The 15,149-nt window shown below is 41.6% G+C and overlaps 1 protein-coding gene across 1 annotated transcript; it reads right to left on the bottom strand.

Annotated features, from left to right (window-relative positions):
* Positions 1 to 989: 989 nt before the first annotated feature.
* On the bottom strand, positions 990 to 1,930 carry LOC307184948 (olfactory receptor 1f45-like; the record flags this gene model as incomplete). The annotated part of the gene is given in 2 exon segments (XM_079918690.1): positions 990 to 1,756; positions 1,759 to 1,930. Coding segments are annotated over 2 exon segments (939 nt in total).
* Between the last annotated feature and the right edge of the window lie 13,219 nt (positions 1,931 to 15,149).

The following is a 15,149-nucleotide window of genomic DNA, read 5'->3' as shown; positions in this document are numbered from 1 at the left end:
GTGTTAGAATGTCACTGTAAGTGGGATGCTCCTTGCTGCCTTCAGCAAGAAATCACAAGAAAGAGATGCTCTTACACAAGAATGGGCCACTTTTCAAAGTCAGGAACATCACAAGTTTGGAAGAACCAACAGCTTCCTCGCCCCCTAAACAGTATAAACAAGGAGCCTGCCCAAGGCTGCTGTTTCAGATGACCATTAATGGAGAATAACAAAAATGTAGATAGTTCAATGAAGCAAATACTGCAAATTAAATAGACACAAGAACTCTGGCTAGAAAAGAACACGGAATGTTCTAGCAATGGAACTAGCTAGAAGCAACTAGACCAGATGTCTACTAAGTTTTCTGAAGCAACAATGTTGCTAAAAATTCCGAGTTCAGTCTGCAAAATCTTATGACTTCTGGGCTTTTGCCTTGGGTCTCTTTCTTATAGCAGCTTAACCTGACCCTTAACCCAATGTGGGGCTTGAATCCTGATCTCTCTCGTTTCCAGAGTACTTCCTTTTTTTTTTTTTTTTTTGCGGTACACGGGCCTCTCACTGCTGTGGTTTCTCCCGTTGCGGAGCACAGGCTCCGGACGCGCAGGCTCAGCGGCCATGGCTCACGGGCCCAGCCGCTCCGCGGCATGTGGGATCTTCCCGGACCGGGGCACGAACCCCTGTCCCCTGCATCGGCAGGTGGGCTCTCAACCACTGCGCCACCAGGGGAGCCCCAGAGTACTTCCTTTTAACCATTATGTGTCCTTTAGGCTGCAGTTTAAGTGCCACAAGATCAGGGATTTTGTTTGTTCTCTGCCAGACTCTTGAAAGACTGTAAATACTAAACAGTAAATAGTAAAATGTGACAGATGTTCAATAAATATCTGTTGGAAGGATGAGGTAATAAACAAATGAACCAAGAGTGATATGAAGGAACTATCTAAGACTGGGACTGTGCCCGGAAGTTCAGAACAGATGGGAGCTGTATTGGGACAGGCATTCCAATGCTGTGGTCACCGAATAAAAACTGGTCTCCTGCTGATGAGGGCCCCCAAGGCGCCCTTCATGTCATTGTTGCGTAGATTGTAGATGAAGGGGTTCAGCATGGGAGTGACCATGGTGTACATCACTGCAGCGGTTGTGTCCTTCTGGGCCGTGCGGGAGGACATGGGGCTGAAATAAACCCTGATGAGTGTGCCGTAGAACAGGGACACCACAGAGAGGTGAGAGCCACAAGTGGAGAAGGCCTTCCGCTTGCCTCTGGTGGACGGGATCCTCAACGCAGCAGCAAAGATGTGTGTGTAGGATACCAAGATGCCCATAAAGGGGGTGATGATGGGCAGGGCGCCCACGGTGTACACCATTGCATTGTTGAGAAAGGTGTCAGAGCATGCGAGCTTCAGCAGACGGCTGAGGTCACAGAAGAAATGGGGGACCTGGTTGTGGATGCAGAATGAGAGGTGGGTCAGTGATATCGTGTAGGTCAAGGCATTCCCAAAGGTTGCAGTCCAGGATGCTGCCACCAGGAGGCTACAGAGCTGTGGTATCACAGACGTGGCATAGTGCAGAGGGTGACAGATGGCCACATGGCAGTCGTAGGCCATGGCGGTCAGCAGGAAGCTGCCGATGCTGGCGAACAACGTGAAGCAGAACGTCTGGGTCAGGCAGCCAGCATAAGGAATCCCTTTGTGTCCTGACATGTGATTGGCCAGCATCTTGCAGATGGTGGTGGAGGTGTAGCAAATGTCCACAAAGTCCAGGTTGGCCAGGAAGAAGTACATGGAAGCTGGACGTCGATGGCAATGGCCAGGATAATAAGCAGGTTCCCCAGTTCTGTGACCAGGTACATGCTCGGGAAGAGTATGAACACCAGCTGCTGTTGCTTGGGGTCCTCCGAGAAGCCCAGGAACAGGAACTCAGAGACCAGGGTGAGATTTGCCCCTTCAACGGCCATCCTGAATCAATCAGAAATGACACAGCGGAGCTGTCCAGGGTCCTGGCCAAGGCCAGCCTCTCCTTTGCACCCTGGATCTCATCCCCTCTTGTTAGTTCAGCCATTCATCAGCTCTTCCCACTCCCTCCTGCAACAGGACCCTCCCCCACCATTTGCTGCATCATTTCCATCAGTGAACACACCATTCATTCCCCACAGCCCACCTGCAAGATGTCACCTGGAGTTTGGTGGACAGCTCCCAAGCACACTGACCATTTCTCACTTCCATCACGTGTATCTCTATGCCCCAAGGTTTCATCTGGTCACCAGAGTAGGCTCAGCCTGCACACAGGGTAACATGGAAGTGTTGGGGGTTGGCACCCCAAGAGTGACTTTTGGCCAGTGAGGGACAGGCCATGTTGGGTGAATGTCCCGGCTTCATCACTTCTGAGTGAAGCAGTTCTGGGGTGTGTTCTCTCAAGGATCCCTAGAAAGATGACCCCTCGGTTGCCAAGAGTGGGAACCTACTTATCCACACCTCCTTTCTCCAAACACTCATTGGGTCTCCTGGGATTATTTCCCAAATAAACTATTTGCACTCAAGTTCTTTTTTTTTTTTTTTTTTTTTTTGCGGTATGTGGGCCTCTCACTGTTATGGCCTTTCCCGTTGCGGAGCACAGGCTCTGGACGCGCAGGCTCAGCGGCCATGGCTCACGGGCCCAGCCACTCCGCGGCATGTGGGATCTTCCCGGACCGGGGCACGAACCCGTGTCCCCTGCATCAGCAGGCGGACTCTCAACCACTGCACCACCAGGGAAGCCCTGCACTCAAGTTCTTGACTCAGAACATGCTTTGGGGAGATTTCAAACTAAAATGCAAGGATTCCAAAAAAATCTTCTATTTTTGAAGGAATCCCTTCTTTGTCCCAAATAGCCCTCCTGCTACAACTCCCCTTTCTCTGCTCCATTAGATCTCATACTCCTCAAAAACATTGCCTGTCCTTGCATGTCAAGAGCAACCACGACCTCCTATTGCTAATACAAGGCTAGTATAGAGTCAGTATGCACCAGCACACTAGTCCCATTGCTAAAATCTAGAAAGATTCAGCAGAGGCTGGAATATACCCTTAAAGAACATCCAAAGAATAGTAAAATTAATTAACAATACAAATAATATAAACACACTTCCAAGTTTACTGTTGTTGAATGTTGTAATGAACTTTGAAACATGGGCAACATCTGAGAAACATTTGCAAAACTTTTTGCCAGTTTGGCTACTGTCACTGTGAGCAGTGTGGCTGTGTGCTTATAAAATTATCTGTGCTATAGGAGAAGTACCAGTTTATCATTACCCTCAAATTTTGAGGTTGGTCCTGGTTTTAAATAGTTAAGATTTACTTTGGTTTTTATTGTTTGTGCATTGTAGTTTTTGTCTAAATTGTCAGTGTGCAATGTTCTCATAATTATAAAATCAAAAGTTTACAATAAACATGAAAAGAAAGCATCCAGAATGAAAAGGCAACAAAGATTGGATAATGTTCCCTTTAAATATTGCTGTATTTGTGGAAGAATAGAAAAGAAATGATATTCACAGTGAATAGCAGTCCTGGAACATCTGATACCTGCAGAAGTTGAGCAACCTGGAATAGTTTTGCTACTGTGTAAGGCTCACTGTAAAATGTAACACTTAATTTATAATTTTGGAATGAAAAACAATTTTTTAAAATAAAAATATGGGTAGTTTATGGTAACAGGTGATATAAATATTGGGTCCAAGTGCTATTCAAAACCATTCATTAAAGTTGGAAGTGCTCATACTTAAATATTTCATCTGAATAGCAATCATGTTTTGTTCCTTTTGGGCTCAAATAAAGAAAATTTGTAATGGTCAATGAGGAAAAATGAAAAGAACATCATTATTCAGTGAGACACTAAAAAGCGTTTGAACAACAGAAAGTTCTGGGAAAAATTTATATCAAAGTATTATATGTTGGTAAAGCAGACAGAAAGCATTTAGAAAGTAATACAGGACTTTTAAAACACTCTAGTGTATGGTTAAAAGTAATTGAGACTTTTCAGTTATGAAATAATTAACAGAATTCCAAAAAATGTAATTTTGACGTAGGCATGACATTGCCATTCTGACACATGCACCTGCTTGTGGTAAAACCCATTTACTGGAAAGAGAAAATACCTTTTTGGAAAACGACATCAGGTCAGTAAAATTTCAGCCATTACCAATGAAGTTTCATCAGTGTCACTAACTTTTTTTCCCCTGCAATTTATTTATAAAGTGAAATTCAAGACTTTGAAGGTAGTTTAAGTTTGTTGATCACATGAGCTTGTGATTTATTTCAGAACATTTGAAATAAAATTGGAAAAAAGTAAAAAACAGAATTACATTTACTGACTCTGAAATGTGGTCAAATGATGTCTGAGATGATCAGATGGTATTTTAGAAACGTCTTCTCAATGAAAGATAGTCACATGAATATCTTCTTGGCTTTTATACAAATATAATATAAATTTGGGGTTTCAGGCAAAAGTTACAAAACTTCCTGGATATTTTAATTTGGTTTCATTGAAGTCTCTTTGTTCAGTTATCTCTGGGTGATTCAAAAAAGATATAATTCAAATGAAACACTTTAAACATTTTCTGTAAAATTTTCTGTATGCCACCATACATCCAATAAACACAGAGAGGATAAACCAACATATCTAAAAAGCTGGGGATTGAAAAAGTGAAAGCAAGAAGAGTATTTGGATCCAGATGGACAACCTGAGGGGTTGCAGCTGTAAGAGCAGCCTGAAAATCATGTCAAGTCTTGTAAATTCTTCTCAATAAAAATTACGAGAAAGGAGTTAACATTAGAAAATAATTATGTGTGTGCTTTTTTTTTTAAGGATTTGGATTTAATAAATGCAGTTCTAACAGGGATATCAACACTTCATTCAGTCTTACAAGAAAGGAATGTTTCAGTTGTTAAAGCTGACAATAATTTGATATATAAAAAGTATTGTTACCAAAGGGGAGGGGGAGGGATAAATTAGGAAATTGGGGTTAACATATACATGCCACTGTATATACAATAGATAATCGGGACTTCCCTGGTGGTCCAGTGATTAAGACTCCGAGCTCCCAATGCAGGGGCTCCGGGTTCGATCAGCGAACAAAGATCCCATATACCCAAATAAGTCCACACGATGCAGCTACTGAGCCTGTGCACTCTAGAGTCCATGCACCGCAATGAAGACCCAGCACAGCCAAAATAAATTAATTAAAAAAATAGATAATCAACAAGGACCTACTGTATAGCACAGGGAACTCTACTCAATACTCTGTAATAACGTACATGGGAAAAGAATCTGGAAAAGAATGGATGTATGTGTATAACTGAATCACTTTGCTGTAAACCTGAAATTAACACATTGTAAATCAACTATATTCTAATATAAAATAAAAAATTAAATTAAAAAAAGGAAACAAATTTATACTTTCCAGAAAAAAAAAAAATAAAAAGTATTGAACACTTGCAAATAAAGAAAACGACCGAAGAGAAATGTAAGATAATTATAGAAATGATATGCCATTTGAAAATCAACAAAATAAATATCAATCCCAGGTGTGGGATGGAAACTCTTAGGGGGTCCTCTACTAACTCTTATGAAAATGAATTTGTTGTTTGAGGACAACATAAACTTATTGAATCCTAGAAGTTGATTGAAGTATATCCATGCAGCTCTGTGGAACAAATATTAATAAAATTAAGCTGATCAAATAAATAGGACAGGGGCTTCCCTGGTGGCGCAGTGGTTGAGAGCCCACCTGCCGATGCAGGGGACACGGGTTCGTGCCCCGGTCTGGGAAGATCCCACGTGCTGCGGAGCGGCTAGGCACGTGAGCCATGGCCGCTGAGCCTGTGCGTCCAGAGCCTGTACTCCGCAACGGGAGAGGCCACAACAGTGAGAGGCCCGCGTACTGCAAAAAAATAAAAAAATAGGACAATTAAACCATTCCTAGGACTTAATCACACAGAGAGGTATTGAATATATAAAAATCTCAGACAGGGTTATAAGAGCTAGGACTTTGCTTTTAATTTTAATTCTGTTAGTTTAGTAGAAACTAAGAGAGGACTCAGCACCTTGTACAATGCTATTGACATTAAAAGAAAAGCGTTATTTTTTTAAGGCTGCAAGAGACCTAGTGACAATCACCTTCAAATCTGTCCCTCCCTTCTCATTTCTGATCTCATCTCCTGTGCTCATTCTGGTTTCTTTGATGGTCCTTGAATAATCCAGAGATGCTCCTGCCTCAGGGCCTTTGCACTTGCTGTTCCCTCTGCTTAGAATGCTCTTTTCCCCAGATATTCATATAGCTCTGATTTCTACTTCTGGCCCCTATGATAATATTTCCATTAATCAGGTAGGAGGAGGTTTTACAAAAGTAAATTAGATCTTGTCCTTCACATAGTACTTTCCTCCCAGTAATATTTGGAGTAAAATTCCAAATCCTGGTGCAACTGCTATGGAAAACAAATGGAGTTTCCTCAAATATTAAAAATAGAACTACCATATGATCTGGCAATTCCACTTCTTTTATTTCCTTATATCCAAAGGAAATAAAAATGGGACATTGAAGAGATACCTGCATCCTCATGTTCATTGCAGCCTTGTTTACAATAGTTGAGATATGGAAACAATGGAAGAATGGATAAAGAAGATGTGGTTTTATATAATATTCATATAATATATATATGAATATTATTCAACCATGAGAAAGAAGGAAATCCTGCCATTTGCGACAACACGGATATACCTTGAGGGCCTTATGCTAAGTGAAATAAGCCAAACAGGGAAAGACAAATACCGCATGGTATCAAATGTATATGGAATCTTAAAATAAGTGAAAAAAAAAATTCCGAATTCTGCAAAGTCTAGGTCCTGCTCACCTCCCCCATCTCCATTTATATCACTGTCTCCCAGCCATGCAGGTCTCTTTGTCCAAGATTTATTCTTCCCCAGGACCTTTGCACTTGCCGTTTCCTCTGCCTCAAATGTTCTTCCTTCAGGACTTTGCTCCAGCTTTCAAGACCCATCTCAAATCCTTCCCTCTCCTATAGCTCAGCACACAGTGGCTGCTCAATCCTCTGTCCTCTAATGACTTGTGTTCTCTGGACCTGGAGAGGAACCTTCTCTCTGGGTCCCTCTGCCTGCTGCCCTGTTTCTCTCCTCCGCTGCCCAGGAAGTCTACACTCCCTGTCTCACTTCCTTGTTGATTCATTGACCCCTTTTTGGGCATCTTCACTGAGGCATTCCCCAAGCTGTGGACAGGAATTCTGAGATGATGACAGAGTCCCCCTCCCAACCCAGCAATTCCACCACAGAGGAATTCCCTTGAAGGGGCACCGTGAGGCATGTTCAAGGAGGTCTGGAAAGAGGAGCATCCGCCCACGATAGGGGCGCCTCCATCAAATACGATGCTCCCATTTCGTGGATGCTTCTAGTCACAGAAATGGAGCAAATGTGGAATGGCTTGCACCAACCTGGACGAATCTCAAAAGCTTGAGAAAATAATCATAGCAGTACGTGTACAGAATATTGCCCTTTATATAAAGTTTTAAAACATGCAGCACAATTCTATACAGTATATTGTTGGTGGACACATCCTGTGTAGTAAAGATGAAAAATGTACATGGGCGTGATAAACACTTGATGTAGGATGTTGGTTATCTAGGGGCGGGGGAGGGGGGAGAGACGGAGGAAAATGTGGGAGTGGAGACTTGTACTTGACATTTTACTTCTTAAGTTGAATGATGAATATAGCTCTGTTCCAAATTGAATTATGATCTCCGCCTTTTTGCGTGCCTGAAATATTGCGTGCATGTGCACACACACACACATCATGGTCCCCACCTATCCTCAAGGAGCTCACTAGGAGAGAGAGGGCCAGGTGCGTGGGCAAGTAAATGATGGATACCACCGCATTCTCTGGTCCGGATCACTGTGTCCCTCGAGCTTCCATCCTGAGGGTACAGATACACCTCTTGGGTGTTCATCTTTGCCGAGCCCCCCCAGATTGGTTCTACCCTTTATCAAACCTAGCTCGGTGTCTACCCTCAATCCTGTTCCTCTGCTGTACCTGAGCTTAGCAATGACCCTGCTGACTGCCTGGTCACCTGGGCCAGAGATTTGGTGGCAGCCAGTCTCCTTCAGCCCCATTTGCTGCATCCTGACAGTTTCACCTTGCCCCCTCTCTTCTTCCTTACCCTTCCTCTCCTTCCCAGCACCCTACCAGATTCTCATCTTGTCACTCTGAGACTTCAAACCCATCCCTTCTCTGGTCTCTCTGGCTCCAGGCTTACTCTTCTGGTTCAGCCTCTGCGATGGCCACCACCAGGGTGAAATGACCAAACTTTTCTTTGCTTTAAATCCTGCATTGGCTCCCTATCGCCCTGCTACTAACACCTAACATTTCTTACATGCTTCCTGTGCACCTGACACGATGACAAGGTGTTCTACATGCTTCCTCTTACTTAATCTTCTAAGATAGGCACTGTTACCTCCATTTATAGGATGAGGAGTCTTGGAGAGAATAATCCACTACCCAGTATCTCACAGTCTTTCTTTCCAAAGCTCCTAAAATTCTGCCATGCAGGACCCAGAAGCTGGAACCTCTTAGCAGGGCTTGCACACACAGGGTGCTTCCCGTTTTATTTGTACTCGTTATACAGACAAATGAACTGAGGTTCAGAGAGGCAAAGTCACTTCCCCAAGGTCACACAGCAGGCCTGGCTGGCGATGTGCAGCCCCCAGCTTGCTATTTTCTTTTCCTGTCTGCTTCCTTCTCTCCCCACTGACCTATGGAAGGTGTCCCCTCTGGCTTTGGAGATATTTGGCAGGAGGTGACACAGTTTTTGCTGGGAGAGTTTCCTGGGCTGCGTGCAACGTGGAGGGAGGTCTTTGTTCCCACACAAGGGATCACGAGAACCTGGCAGAGCCCAATTTACCCCTCCATCCTTGCACCTCAGGCTCAGTCCCTCATGTCTTGTTAGGTCACCAGCTAATTGTCCGCTCCACACTCTGTGCCTGCTGGCTTGTCTCTTTGGGGAGAAGGGCGATCACGTCTTGTTCTGGGCTTTTCCCTTTACTCCTGAGCTCAGGGTCATGGGGACTCTGGGCCTCTTTGGGGGACCTCTCTGCAGGGCCTGGCCCAGAGGGATTCCCCCAGCTCTGAGGGACCTGCCTAACCACTGGATTGTGTCTCTGGCGCCCCACTGCTGGGAGCAATGTTTTGCAAACATTACTTCTTAATTGAGGTGAGATTCACATGATATAAAATTAACCATTTAAAAGAGAACAATTCAGTGACATTTAAAAGTGAACAATTCAGTAGCATTTAGCACATTCACAATGTTGGGCAGCCACCACCTCCGTTTGTTCCAAACCATTTTCACCCTCCTACAAGGAAACGTCATGCCCATTAGCAGTCACTCCCCGTTTCCCGTCCCCCAGCCTCGAATCCGTCTCTATGAATTTATCTATTCTGGACATTTCATAGAAAAGGAATCATACAATGTGTGACCTTCTGTGACTGACTTCCTTCACTCAGCATAATGTTTTTGAGGTTCATCTACATTGTAGCATGTGCCAATGCTTCATTCCTTTTTTTGTTTTTAACATCTTTATTGGAGTATAATTGCTTTACAATGTTGTGTTAGTTTCTGCTGTATAACAAAGTGAATCAGCTATATGTATACATATATCCCCATGTCCCCTCCCTCTTGCGTCTCCCTCCCACCCTCCCTATCCCACCCCTCTAAGTGGTCACAAAGCACCGAGCTGATCTCCCTGTGCTATGCGGCTGCTTCCCACTAGCTATCTATTTTACGTTTGGTAGTGTATATATGTCCATGCCACTCTCTCACTTCATCCCAGCTTCCCCTTCCCCTTCCCCATGTCGTCAAATCCATTCTCTACATCTGCATCTTTATTCCTGTCCTGCCCCTACATTCTTCAGAACCATTTTTTTTTTAGATTCCATATATATGTTAGCACACGGTATATGTTTTTCTCTTTCTGACTTACTTCACTATGTATGACAGACTCTAGGTCCATCCACCTCACTACAAATAACTCAATTTCGTTTCCTTTTATGGCTGAGTAATATGCCATTGTATATATGTGCCACATCTTCTTTATCCATTCATCTGTCGATGGACACTTCCATGTCCTGGCTATTGTAAATAGTGCTGCAATGAACACTGTGGTACATGTCTCTTTTTTTTTTTTTTTTTTTTGCGGTATGCGGGCCTCTCACCATTGTGGCCTCTCCTGTTGCGGAGCACAGGCTCCGGACGCGCAGGCGTAGCGGCCATGGCTCACGGGCCCAGCTGCTCCACGGCATGTGGGATCTTCCCGGACCGGGGCACGAACCCACGTCCCCTGCATTGGCAGGCGGACTCTCAACCACTGCGCCACCAGGGAAGGCCTACATGTCTCTATGGTCTTCTCAGGGTATATGCCCAATAGTGGGATTGCTGGGTCATATGGTAGTTCTATTTTTAGTTTTTAGGGAACCTCCATACTGTTCTCCATAGTGGCTGTATCAACTTACATTCCTACCAACAGTGCAAGAGAGTTCCCTTTTCTCCACACCCTCTCCAGCATTTATTGTTTGTGGATTTTTTTGATGATGGCCATTCTGACCAGTGTGAGGTGATACCTCATTGTAGTTTTGGTTTGCATTTCTCTAATGATTAGTGATGTTGAGCATCCTTTCATGTATGTGTTGGCAATCTGTATACCTTCTTTGGAGGAATGTCTATTTAGGTCTTCTGCCCATTGTTGGATTGGGTTGTTTGTTTTTTTGATATTGAGCTGCATGAGCTGCTTGTAAATTTTGGAGATTAATCCTTTGCCAGTTGCTTCATTTGCAAATATTTTCTCCCATTCTGAGGGCTGTCTTTTCGTCTTCTTTATGGTTTCCTTTGCTGTGCAAAACTTTTTAAGTTTCATTAGGTCCCATTTGTTTATTTTTGTTTTTATTTCCATTTCCCTAGGAGGTGGGTCAAAAAGGATCTTGCTGTGATTTATGTCATAGAGTGTTTTGCCTATGTTTTCCTCTGAGAGTTTTATAGTGTCTGGCCTTACAATTAGGTCTTTAATCCCTTTTGAGTTTATTTTTGTGTATGGTGTTAGGGAGTCTTCTAATTTCATTCTTTTACATGTAGCAGGGCTTGCACACACAGGGTGCTTCACGTTTTATTTGTACTCATTATACAGACAAATGAACTGAGGTTCAGAGAGGCAAAGTCACTTCCCCAAATCCAGTTTTCCCAGCACCACTTATTGAAGAGGCTGCCTTTTCTCCATTGTATACTCTTGCCTCCTTTATCAAAGACAAGGTGACCATGTATGCATGGATTTATCTCTGGGCTTTCTATCCTGTTCCACTGATCTATATTTCTGTTTTTGTGCCACTACCATACTGTCTTGATGACTGTAGTTTTGACATATAGTCTGAAGTCAGGAAGCCTGATTCTCCAGCTCCATCTTTCTTTCTCAAGATTGATTTGGCTACTCAGGGTCTTTTGTGTTTCCATACAAATTGTGAATTTTTTTGTTCTAGTTCTCTGAAAAATGACAATGGTAGTGTGTTAGGGATTGCATTGAATCTGTAGATTGCTTTGGGTAGTACAGTCATTTGCACACCGTTGATTCTTCCAATCCAAGAACATGGTATATCTCTCCATCTGTTTGTACCATCTTTAATTTCTTTCATCAGTGTCTTATAGTTTTCAGCATACAGGTCTTTTGTCTCCTTAGATAGGTTTATTCCCAGGTATTTTATTCTTTTTGTTGCAATGGTAAATGGAAGTGTTCCCTTAATTTCTCTTTCAGATTTTTCATTATTAGTGTATAGGAATGCAAGAGATTTCTGTACATTAATTTTGTATTCTGCTACTTGATTAGCTCTAGTAGTTTTCTGCTAACTTCTTTAGGATTCTCTACGTGTAGTATATGTCATCTGCAAACAGTGACAGTTTTACTTCTTCTTTTCTAATTTGGATTCCTTTATTTCTTTTTCTTCTCTGATTGCTGTGGCTAAAACTTCCAAAACTATGTTGAATAATAGTGGTGAGAGTGGGCAACCTTGTCTTGTTCCTGATCTTAGAGGAAATGGTTTCAGTTTTTCACCATAGAGAATGATGTTGGCTGTGGGTTTGTCATATATGGCCTTTACTATGTTGAGGTTGATTCCCTCTATGCCTACTTTCTGGGGAGTTTTTATCATAAATGGGTGTTGAATTTTGTCAAAAGCTTCTTCTGCATCTATTGAGATGATCATATAGTTTTTCTCCTTTAATTTGTTAATATGGTTTATCACATTGATTGATTTGTGTATATTGAAGAATCCTTGCATTCCTGGGATAAACTCCACTTGATCATGGTGTATGATCTTTTTAATGTCCTGTTGGATTCTGTTTGCTAGTATTTTGTGGAGGATTTTTGCCTCTATGTTCATCAGTGATATTGGCCTGTAGTTTTCTTTTTTTGTGACATCTTTGTCTGATTTTGGTACCAGGGTGATGGTGGCCTCGTAGAATGAGTTTGGGAGTGTTCCTCCCTCTGTTATATTTTGGAAGAGTTTGAGAAGGATAGGTGTTAGCTCTTCTCTAAATGTTTGATAGAATTTGCCTGTGAAGCCATCTGACCCTGGACTTTTGTTTGTTGGAAGATTTTTAATCACAGTCTCAATTTCAGTGCTTGTGATTGGTCTGTTTATATTTTCTATTTCTTCCTGGTTCAGTCTCAGAAGTTTGTGCTTTTCTAAGAATTTGTCCATTTCTTCCATATTGTCCATTTTCTTGGCATATAGTTGCTTGTAGTAGTATCTTATGATCCTTTGTATTTCTGTGGTGTCAGATATAACTTCTCCTTTTTCATTTCTAATATTGTTGATTTGAGTCTTCTCCCCCCCCCTTTTTTTTTTGAGTCTGGCTAACGGTTTATCAATTTTGTTTATTTTCTTGAAGAAGCAGCTTTTAGTTTTATTGATCTTTGCTATTGTTTCCTTCATTTCTTTTTCATTTATTTCTGATCTGATCTTTATGATTTCTTTCCTTCTGCTAACTTTGGGGTTTTTTTGGTTCTTGTTTCTCTAATTGCTTTACGTGTAAGCTTAAGTTGTTTATTTGAGATTTTTCTTGTTTCTTGAGGTAGGATTATATTGCTATAAACTTCCTTCTTAGAGCTGCTTTTGCTGCATCCCATAGGTTTTGGGTCGTCGTGTTTTATTGTCATTTGTTTGTAGGTATTTTTTTATTTCCTTGTTGATTTCTTCAGTGATCTCTTGGTTATTTAGTAGTATGTTGTTTAGCCTCCATGTGTTTGTATTTTTTACAGTTTTCTTCCCTGTATTGATATCTAGTCTCATAGTGTTGTGGACAGAAAAGATACTTATTACAATTTCAATTTTCTTAAATTTACCAAGACTTGATATGTGACCCAAGATATGATCTATCCTGGAGAATGTTCCATGAGCACTTGAGAAGACAGTGTATTCTGTTGTTTTTAGATGGAATGTCCTATAAATATCAATTAAGTCCATCTTATCTAATGTGTCATTTAAAGCTTGTGTTTCCTTATTTATTTTCATTTTGGATGATCTGTCCATTGGTGAAAGTGGGGTGTTAAAGTCCCCTACTATGATTGTGTTACTGTCAATTTCCTCTTTTATAGCTGTTAGCATTTGCCTTATGTATTGATGTGCTCCTTTGTTGGGTGCATAAATATTTACAATTGTTATATCTTCTTCTTGGATTGATCCCTTGTCATTATGTAGTGTCCTTCTTTGTCTCTTGTAATAGTTTTCATTTGAAAGTCTATTTTGTCTGATATAAGAATTGCTACTCCAGCTTTCTTTTGATTTCCATTTGCATGGAATATCTTTTTCCATCCCCTCACTTTCATTCCGTATGTGTCCCCATGTCTGAAGTGGGTCTCTTGTAGGCAGCATATGTACAGGTCTTGTTTTTGTATCCATTCAGCCAGTCTATGTCTTTTGATAGGAGCATTTAATCCATTTACATTTAAGGTAATTATTGATATGTATATTCCTATTACCATTTTCTTAATTGTTTTGGGTTTGTTACTGTAAGTCTTTTCATTCTCTTGTGTTTCCTGCTTTGAGAACGTCCATTAGCATTTGTTGTAGAGCTGCCTTGGTGGTGCTGAATTCTCTTAGCTTTTGCTTATCTGTAAAGGTTTTAATTTCTCCATCGAATCTGAATGAGATCCTTGCTGGGTAGAGTAATCTTGCTTGTAGGTTTTTCCCTTTCATCGCTGTAAATATGTCCTGCCACTCCCTCTGGCTTGCAGAGTTTCTGCTGAAAGATCAGCTGTTAACCTTATGGGGATTCCCTTGTATGTTATTTGTTGTTTTTCCCTTGCTGCTTTTAATCTGTTTTCTTTGTATTTAATTTTTGATAGTTTAATTAATATGTGTCTTGGCGTGTTTCTCCTTGGATTTATCCTGTATGAGACTCTCTGCACTTCCTGGACTTGATTGACTACTTCCTTTCCCATGTGAGGGAAGTTTTCAACTATAATCTCTTCAAATATTTTCTCAGTCCCTTTCTTTTGCTCTTATTCTTCTGGGACCCCTATAATTCAAATGTTGGTGCACTTAATGTTGTCCCAGAGGTCTCTGAGACTGTCCTCAATTCCTTTCATTCTTTTTTCTTTATTTTGCTCTGCAGTAGTTATTTCCACTATTTTATCTTCTAGGTCAGTTATCCATTCTTCTGCCTCAGTTATTCTGCTATTGATTCCTTCTAGAGAATTTTTAATTTCATTTCTTGTGTTGTTCATCATTGTTTGTTTGCTCTTTAGTTCTTATAGGTCCTTGTTAAACATTTCTTGTATTTTCTCTATTTTATATCCAAGATTTTGGATCATCTTTACTATCATTACTCTGGATTCTTTTTCAGGTAGACTGCCTATCTCCTCTTCATTTGTTTGGTCTGGTGGGTTTTACCTTGCTCCTTCATCTGATGCATATTGCTCTGTCTTCTCATTTTGCTTAACTTACTGTGTTTAGGGTCTCCTTTTTGCAGGCTGCAGGTTCATAGTTCCCGTTGTTTTTGGTGTCTGACCACAGTGGGTGAGGTTTGTTCAGTGGCTTGTGGAGGCTTCCTGGTGGAGGCGACTTGTGCCTGTGTTCTGGTGGATGAGGCTGG

This window comes from Stenella coeruleoalba (assembly GCF_951394435.1).
Source record: "Stenella coeruleoalba genome assembly, chromosome: 3".
Classification (NCBI taxonomy): domain Eukaryota; kingdom Metazoa; phylum Chordata; class Mammalia; order Artiodactyla; family Delphinidae; genus Stenella; species Stenella coeruleoalba.
The sequence above is the reverse complement of the archived record's forward strand: the minus strand, read 5'-3'. Positions and strand labels throughout refer to the sequence as shown.